The sequence below is a fragment of the Anomalospiza imberbis genome, chromosome 16, assembly GCF_031753505.1.
Source record: "Anomalospiza imberbis isolate Cuckoo-Finch-1a 21T00152 chromosome 16, ASM3175350v1, whole genome shotgun sequence".
In the NCBI taxonomy this organism is placed as follows: domain Eukaryota; kingdom Metazoa; phylum Chordata; class Aves; order Passeriformes; family Viduidae; genus Anomalospiza; species Anomalospiza imberbis.
In genome coordinates, this window is record NC_089696.1 from 9959149 (window position 1) to 9968116 (window position 8968).

Genomic DNA, 8968 nt, shown 5'->3' on the forward strand with positions numbered 1-8968 from the left:
GGTTAATGCCCAATTTTGCAGCTGTTATAGAGCCAGATCCATTTTAAGATCTCGGAAGAGCTCTATGGTACATCTTGAAATACATTCTGAACAAAGGCTGCAGTACAATAGGTTTGTTCTGAAGCCTGTAGGGAAGGGAAGACAGTGTGAGGCTTAACCTTCCTGCTCTACCATGCATTTAGCTGATTTAATCCTCTAAACTGCTTGGAAAAAGATATCCTTAATTATTACTCCAAAGTGAGTTCAATTGAGAAACAAATCCCTGACTTCTTGGAATGCCTTATGCAGTTCAGATCTGTAGGAAGCACTGATAGGAACAGTTTACCTGGCTTTGTATTTGTTTACCTGTACTAAAATACAAATGCACTGAAATGTGAAGTATTTTGTATTTTAGTGGCTGTTTTGGCAGGGCTTGAGATAATGGTGGTCCAAGTGCTCTGTGTCCAGATCCAGTCACCAGAGAATTTTCATCATATGGAGATGGGAGGACTAGATATTTTCAGATGTGTTCTTTTTTTTTTTTTTTTTTGTATACCTCTGCATTAATTTTGATTTTTAAGTATGTTTTAAAAATGACAGGAATATGTTAACTGTTTTTTTTCCCCAACATTATTTAGCCCTTAAACCAGAATGGCTTCCATACTGATTAAAAGGGAATAATTTAGTTATCATGTTGTTTGAAGTTGCCAATGAATTGAGATATTTTTTTCTGATGAGGCACTCAGGTTCAGAGTTAGTCAGAACTGTTCTTCAGTATGAAGTAAGGAACTGAATTTTCCTATGGACCTTTCCCAAAACATTATTTAGAAGGCAAAGTCAAGTAGTTCTTAATACAGGCTTACAGTATATACTGTAGAGGGTTTAAGGAAGCTGTGCGCTACTGAAAATATTTTTAAATGTTGGTTATAGACCTTGTGCACAAACTATTGCTTAGAAACTCCCTAATTCCAACATTAAACTCCTTGATACAGCTAGATTTAGGGTACCTCATCTGTCTTTAAATTTTCAGCATAGTAAGAATGAAACTCCATAATGGTCTGCAGGGAACATTTGGGCTTGTCTGCCTTATGTGGTGAAAAACTTGTCAGACCTGGAGTTCAGCCTTAATTTTGAATCCTTTTATTTAAAAAATAGTTCTGGCTTAAATAAAAGCTTATGCTCTGGAATGTTGTAATTTGGTTGTGCATTTTGTTTCTTGTAATTCTGGAAAATTAGGTGTTTATCTTGCACATCAGGAATTTCCTTTGCTTGATGGAAATCTAAGATTTTTATTCTTTACCCGGGTTTAAAGAAAAGCTTACACGGGAAGTGAAAGTTTACTCCTTTGTCCAAATGGACTCATTGCTAATGAATTGCCAAAGGAGCATTTTTTCCAAAAGGAGATGTGTATGATATTAAGCAAGGTAATGTCCTTTTTAGCTGTACAATGAAGAGAAATAAATATTTAAAGTTAACTCAGATCACTTAAACATAAATTTTAATTTCAGTAATCCAGTAGGCTGGATTGCAATAATATAAACTATCTTTTGGGGTAAAAAACGATACTTAAAGATCTGATCAACTACTAGCAATACTTCAATATCTGCCTGGCAGTTAAGTGGCACAATGAAGATGAATCAGTAATTCCAATTTGTTCCATTATAATGAGGGGATTTGTTCCAAATCATTCATTACACTCTATGTAATTTCTTGCACTAGCTACTTAAGCCTGGTCTCCATTTTAGAAGTACATGTATCTATTTTCAATGGTTTATTATGAAGACTGGTTACAGCTTAATTCCTTCTCTAGTAGAATACCTGGATTGTTTGAATAATGAAGGCATTGTCTCAATTTGGCTACTAAAGGTATTTAAAAGATACTATTTTTCCCACCTAAAGAAGTTTGTTTGAACATTAGGATCTGTAGTGAGAAGCCAAGAGAGCAACAGGTGTGTCCAGTTTCAGTGGGAACACCTGTACTCTCCCAAATGCCCCAGCTGCAGATAAACTCTGTATAGCTGCATTTATGGAAATTGCCATTTTCATGGAAATGAGCAGATTTAACTGGTTTTTCGTATCCTTGTTGATGCACTAATGAAAGCCATTTAAGCCTCATTCTTTTTATCAGTATTTTTAGCAGATTTTTATGTAATACTCAATCTTTCATGAGGAGGCTGGTTGGTAGAAAGATTTTTTTTTTTTTTTTTTTTTTTTTTTTTACGATTAAGCATTATCCTAAAATGTCAGCATTGTGAGGTGTCAGTGACTTGGCTATTTGTGTGGGAGTTGGTGAAAGGTGGAATTCAAGTACATTAGCCTTATAAGAAATAGCCTTAATTAAGAATGGAGTTACTTCAAAAAATTACTTCAGCTTTAAGTCATACATGTTAATGGTTTTGGTACAAAATGGGAAGAAATCTAGAGGAGAGTCAAACATCATATAAACTTATTGAAAATAAGTATTTGTAATACCAGCAGCCTGTTTTTCAGAAACTTGAATATGACTTACAGTTAGTTTTGTTTATGAAATTGTTTGAACTTGCACAGATGTAGGTGTAACTTAAATGATAAATGGTACTGATGTGTGTGTATATATGATGTTCAATTCTATTTGTAAATGAGAAACTATGTAACAAAATCATAGGTATGAGGTTTTCCTATTGTAATTTAATACAGGTATGAGGTTTATGGCAATATATCATAGTTAATGAAATTTCAGGTCAAAATGTCTTTAAATTGTGTACATTTTTAAATTGTAATTTCTACTGTATATTGATTATCATGCATAGTGTGATTCAAGAAACTGCTTGTAATTTAAAAATATTTAATATTAAAAATAAAATACAGTTATATATTTATAATATTTTTGTCTGTTTGTTCATTTTTAAACAGATGCCAGCAGTGTAGTTCTACTGTAAGATATATTTATTAGTCTCCTGAGGCTGAGAAAGTTCCAAATGTTCAAAGCCACAGTCCCAGCAGATGAGTCCACGCTAAATAGTGTAGTCACCTTTAGATTCTTCCAGTATCGTCACCCTTGTGAAAATTTCAGGTAAAGTGTGTACACAGTCAGTAGAGAAGCAATAATTAAAACAGAAACAGTGTAACTGTGAATTCTGAATTTTGCTTTCAGTCATAGATTTAGAGATCTGTAGGAAGAACGGGGACTTCGAAATTTATAAATTCAGAAAACAGGCTAATGATGTTTTCTCAGCGTTCACTGAATTTCTTCCTAGAAGAGTTGCTTGCTTTTTCCGTCTAAGTGCATGTGCTGAATGGATCAAAAATCACCAGGTAAATAATTGTAGTGCTGGTGTGTCCTGGGAGCTCCCTCGATGAGATGCTGCGGCTGTTGCAGGCTGGGCACTGGGTGAGGCAGGAGGAGAGTGCTGCAGTTCCCTGCTCTCCGGGAGGGTGGGATGCCCAGGCCAGCGCTGGCAGCGGGGATGGAGGCTCTTGTGGAAGCCCCCACCTCTCGTGGCAGCTGTTGAGTGCTGGCACCTGCTGTGACCTGGGAACGAGAAACTGATAGCAAGATAACTTCATTAGGTAAAATTATAACCACTGGGCTGAAATTTGACCAAGGCAGTGGTGATTAGTGAGAACAGATGCAAAAGATCCCATGGCACTAAATTGGTCACCTTATATAGAACTTATTATCAAAGAATTTGAGACCTTGCAACCTTTGTGAGCAGCAAGTTCTCACAGAGATGGCAGTGCTGTGTCTGTGGGCCTGTGTCACACGGGTGCTGTGACAGCTTGCAGCACAAAGCTGAGACAGACTTTGTCTCCTGCAGCCAGGGACATTCCACCTGCTGAATGTGGTGACAGAGCTGTGCCCGGCTCAGTGTCGGTGACAGCCAGGCCGCTGCAGCGCCGCCGGCCGCTGCCTCCCGTGCCGGGTCCCCCGTGTCACCGCCGGCGCGGTGACCGCCGACCACGGGCGGGAGCCGTGAGCGCGGCGCTGTGGCCGTGCCCGGCCCCTCGCGGAGCCTGTCCGGGGTGTGCGGAGCCTGCCCGCGCAGGGACCGGAGCTCCCGGAGCCTGCCCGCGCAGGGACCGGAGCTCCCGGAGCCTGCCCGCGCAGGGACCGGAGCTCCCGCCCGCCGGGCCCGCCCCCGCCGCTAAAGCGACGTGTCCGGGGCAGCGCCGGCCCTGCCTGCGGCCGCCTCCGCCGGCGGGGCTCGGGCAGCGCCTGCCCGGGGCTCCTGGGGCCAGGGCAGGGCCTGGGCCCCTCGCACGCTCCTGCTGACAGAGCCTGCCTCGCTCAGAGGACACGCAGCGTTCTCTCCCTGTTGCCCCCGCAGCCCTTGCTGCTGTTCCTGGCTTCCCCTGGGTCTCTGCCGCGTTGCCCCTTGGGCCCCAGGCACCTTCTCAGCAGCGGGTGGAGTGGTAAGTCACAGAAGAGGGATGCCAGCCCTGGTAGATGGCTGCACAGGGTGTTAAATGTGTTGGTATTTGGCTGCTCTCTTCGGTTTCTCTTGACCACTCCAGTCTGTTGCTCCTGATCCCCCCACAATCTGTTTGCTCCTTGCACACTCTGATAACACCTTCCTGGGACTCCCAGCAGCTGAGCTGGGGCTCTCTAAGGTTACTTCTCTAGGTTACAGCAGTGGCAGTCTAAGAACAAACCTGCCAGCAAGGCACCTTGTTATCCCATTATACCCCATTTGCTTTTGCCCGGCCTGCAGTTTTAAAGACTACTTTGCTCTCACAGTTTGCTGAAGCTTCCTTTCTCTTGGATATTCTTCCAACTTTCTCTCCTGGCTGTCCCCATGAGCCCCCTCTTCACCAAGTCCTGTGGGCTGTTTTCTTCCAAACAGCAGTGCTCCCCAGGAGTGCTTCTTGGGCTTGGGCAGGGAAGCTCCTACTCCTCTGTGCTCTACTGTAGCTGTGCCTTTTCTGCCAAGCGACTTACACAAAGGGTCCAGAACAAACCTGGTGCTTGCCTTTGGACCTGTTTTCTCTCTGAAGATACCTGGGTGTCTCCAGCATTTTTTAGGCTCCCACAACGCAAGCTGCTTGGTGCTGTCTTTCAGCTGTCATCACCTGGTGCTACCTTAAACCAGCTGCTTTGTGAATTCCTGTCCTGTTTGGTAAAGTTGCCTCTTTGGTAGTGAGGGACCTGGGGATGGCCAGGATGTCCTCACAGGCAGAGAACTGAGTCACTGTGCAAGCCCAGCAGCTGAACATGGCTTTAAAGAAATGAGAAACGAGACAGGAGGGGGTGTTTACCACAGCACAGCCAGGACCTGCCAGACACAGCCACCACCTGCTCCAGCTAAGGTTGAGGTTGTACTGGGACAGTCTCACATCTGGGGCTAGGTTTTTTGTTCTTCTTTTTCCTTCATTTTTTATTGGCTCGCCAACTCTCAAACTGCTCCTACACAATCGTATTGGCATAAAAATGTAGTTTCTTTGCACCAAACCTTTTTATGACTACATGAACTGGAAGACTGTGGAAAGAACATATTTTGGAAATGTTTCTTAGTAACACTGATTGTTGGTGTTAGAGGCAGGGTTGCTGTAGTTCTGTTGTCTTCAGATGTAGTGTGGGCACAGAATATGGGCTGAGGTGGGTAAAATCAATGCTGTCACCTAATGCAGAGGAAGGAACATTGCTGTGTCTTTTTGGGTAACTTGGAATATAGCCTGCTCTGCTGCTGTTGAACTGGGGCAGTAACTGCAGTTAAGCCCTGCCATTATTGGATTGTTGTTGGAAGGGGGAAGTGCTTTTTGTGTGTGTGTGTGTGTGTGTGTGTGGTGGGGACTAGCCCAGAACGCAGAAATGCTGCAGCTGAAAACACGTGGCTGGCTTGGAGCTTCTCCCTGAGAATGTGCCATGTTTCCCTCTAGTGGACTCCTCTCACAGTGGAAACCTGTGCCTACAAAAACCAATTACCAGGAGTTCAAGGAGAAGTTTAAGAGCCTGAGGTTCTGTCTAATACCCCTCTAAACCAGCACATGTACATGGAAAGTGGTGCATGGCTTTATTATAACATGGGGGAGTGAGGAGCTGGGAGACAACAGCAGCATAAGAGATCAAACAGAGGCAATGTGTTACCAAACCTCACTGACTGTTGTATTCTGCATATTTTTTGAGTTGTGATTCACTTTTCTACAGAAAGATTGAATAGACTTGGAGACCAATTTCTCTTATGTACAATGATAAAGGAAAAACCTCTCTGCTTTGAGGCCTGTTTCTAAGAAAGTAGAGGCATCTGTTTTTCACCAGCAGGTGATTCACTGCATCTTTGTTTCACTGGTTCCATTCACTTGCCCTCTCTTCCCTCTGCAAGCTCTCTTCCCAGCTGAGTATTGGTGTTATGTTTTTACAGCACATTGATAATTTATACCAGTCCATCCAACAAAACATGAAGACTAAAACCAAAGGAAAGAAACAAAGGCAAACTGTTGACAAAGAAGCGTTTTCCGAAGAGCCAGCAATGAGAAAAAAGGAACTGGTGAAATGTTTGCGACGCAAAGAAAGGAGGAATGGGGGGAACAAGGAGAGCAGCAAGATCCCCACAGGCAGAGCCAAGCGTGCTTGGAGCAGTAAGGACAGGCTGCTGAGGAGGCTGGAAAGCAACGAGCGCGAGAGGCAGAGGATGCACAAGCTCAACAACGCCTTCCAGGCCTTGCGCGAGGTGATCCCTCACGTGAGAGCCGAGAACAAGCTTTCCAAAATAGAGACTCTCACACTGGCCAAAAACTACATTAAATCCTTGACCTCCATTATACTCAATATGTCCAATGGACACTTTCCAGCAGTAGAAGGGATGGGGGGAGCCTGGGGATCCAAATTGTACCAGCATTATCAACAGCAGCATGGGGAGGATGAGCATGAGGAAAGTCTACAGAAATATTCCACATAGATTTATAACTTCAGCCAAAACACCAACTGCCAGCTACTACTGCCATTGTTTTTCCTTCTTACAGCATAATACATGCCATTACCTAGAGGTTTAAAGAGATTATTTTTGCCTCCGGTCTCTCCTTTTTTTTTCTTAAAAAGACAAACAGGTAACACTCATGACTATAGTTTACATGGCACATTACAAAAATTACCTTAAACCTTCAGAATTTTTCAGAGCATAGTGAATGTGTTTGTGCAGTGTGCTAGGGTCTGGAAACCTATCCTGTAACACTGGAGTTGACTTGAAAATAGTGATTCCATAACTTCTGAAAATGATCCTACCTGGAGTAGAGTGAGTTGAGCCCTTAAGGTCTGTGTCACCCGAGTTCCTTGGAGTTTGTTGAGAATCTTGGCTGTTGCTCTGCTTACCACCCTTTCAATGACTCATCTACTGTGCTAAAGAGAAGATTAAAAATGTTGACAGCATTTGACTGACTTGGTAACTGAAGTGGTATATATGGGAAACTGGTTACCAAATCGTAAATATTTATCTTGATATTTAACTTCTGTGGATCTGCCCTGGTAATCTTGAACATTGCAAGGCATAAAAACCTCTGTTGATGCAAGCATCTGCAAAGCTTTCTTAGATTGTAAGCTCTCTAGAGTAAGGACAGTTCTGATCTGTGTTTCCAGAGCATCTTGCCTCACAGAGATTTTCTTTAGTGGATGTCTGGGTGCCATTGTAATACAAATAATAAATAAGGGACAAATTACTTACTTTTGCCAAGACAATGATAAAAATGCTTTAGTATAGTCTTAAGTTAGACAATGCTCTGGCCAGTTTAAATTACTTGTTAATGAAACCTGTGATGTGATCAGGTTCTTTCTGGGTTAGTGTTAGATTCTGATGCTATAAAACAATAAATGAAGCAGAAGCTATTCAAAAAGGAAAATAGGCTCTTTTATTCCCCTGCTCCTATCCCCTTCTGTGGTAAAAAGTTTTATGTCACTGAGGAACTCTCATTTCCTCTTGTACTCTCATACTTGGGGCACCTGAAGCTGGAGTGGCCTCAGTTGGAAGTGCCCATGGAGCCCCCATGTCACAGCTCCCCTCCCCACAGGCCCCATGGAACAGGAGGCTGCTGCTCTGTGCCCTGATGGCACAGAAAACATTTGGCACCTCATCCATCACTAGGATTGATACTGGTTTGTGGCCCGGTCCTTTTCCTGCAGAGGAAGGCTGTCCAGGGAGGAATGGGGGCTGAGGAAGGATTTATCAGCTCCATCCCAAAAGGATTGTGCTGCACTGTGCAGTTGGAAATGTGTTTGTAGTTTGTTGCAGACAGCTGAGGGGATGACAATGTAATTCAGAGTGGAAGGTGAGGTTTCCCACACGGGCTGGTAAGAGATGTAAATTATCTTTCTCCACCACAGCAATCCATAGCTGTGATGTAGAACAACAAAACAGTTTTATACATGTGGTTGCCTTACTGGATAAAACATTTGGATCCTGCCTCAGCCAGAGTTTTCTTAGTAGTTGAACTGTTTTCACATTAAAATAAACGTGATTAAGCCCTTCTCATACTCAAGGGCTAATGAAAGAATTGCAGAGTCTCTTAGAGATTTAACTTGTCATTACAGTGCTGGATCTTACTCCATTCACCAGCAGCCCTGTGTGGGTAAATTAATCCTCACTGTGTTTATGCACTGATCACAAGGGGTCAGTCAGTAACACCAAGGTCTTTTCTTCCAGTTATTCCACTCGGCACCTCCTCAGGTAAGAGATGTTGATGTTATTTGGTTATTTCTCACCCTCTAGGTCAGTGCAAACTGTGGCTCTGTGTGTCACACAGTAAGTGATGACCAAGCACTTGTAGATTATGGTAGCTTTTTTGTAGGATTCTTTAAAGGTCATTATCTGAGAGTTTTCAGCTAGTAAACATCCCTGGAATGCTTTTGTGGGATAGTTATGTTTGAACTGCTGTTTGGCTGCATTGGTGGAAAGAGGGAACCAGCAAGTTTAAAATCCAGTATTTTAACAGTGCTATTGAAGTATTGCACTTTAAGAATCAATTATGCTGGTATTGCTTCTAAGCATACAGAGTTTAATGCTTGGGCAGTGTATTTTTGACT

General features: G+C 43.1%; 2 protein-coding genes across 4 annotated transcripts in view; both read left to right on the top strand.

Annotated features, from left to right (window-relative positions):
* The window catches only part of LMTK2 (lemur tyrosine kinase 2), a 67326-nt gene that overhangs the window by 39134 nt on the left and 19224 nt on the right, over positions 1–8968 (top strand). For 2 of the 3 annotated variants that reach the window (XM_068206986.1, XM_068206987.1), the window contains exon 15: positions 2872–3031. The gene's annotated coding sequence lies outside the window, so the exon portion shown is untranslated. Of the gene's footprint in view, positions 1–2871; positions 3094–8968 lie in introns of those variants that run through there. The other variant, XM_068206985.1, reaches the window with a different exon arrangement.
* Positions 4238–6956, top strand: BHLHA15 (basic helix-loop-helix family member a15). The gene is made up of 2 exons (XM_068206991.1): positions 4238–4371; positions 6318–6956. The coding sequence occupies exon 2, from the start codon at positions 6354–6356 to the stop codon at positions 6852–6854; it is 501 nt and encodes a 166-aa protein (XP_068063092.1). The 5' UTR covers positions 4238–4371; positions 6318–6353; the 3' UTR covers positions 6855–6956.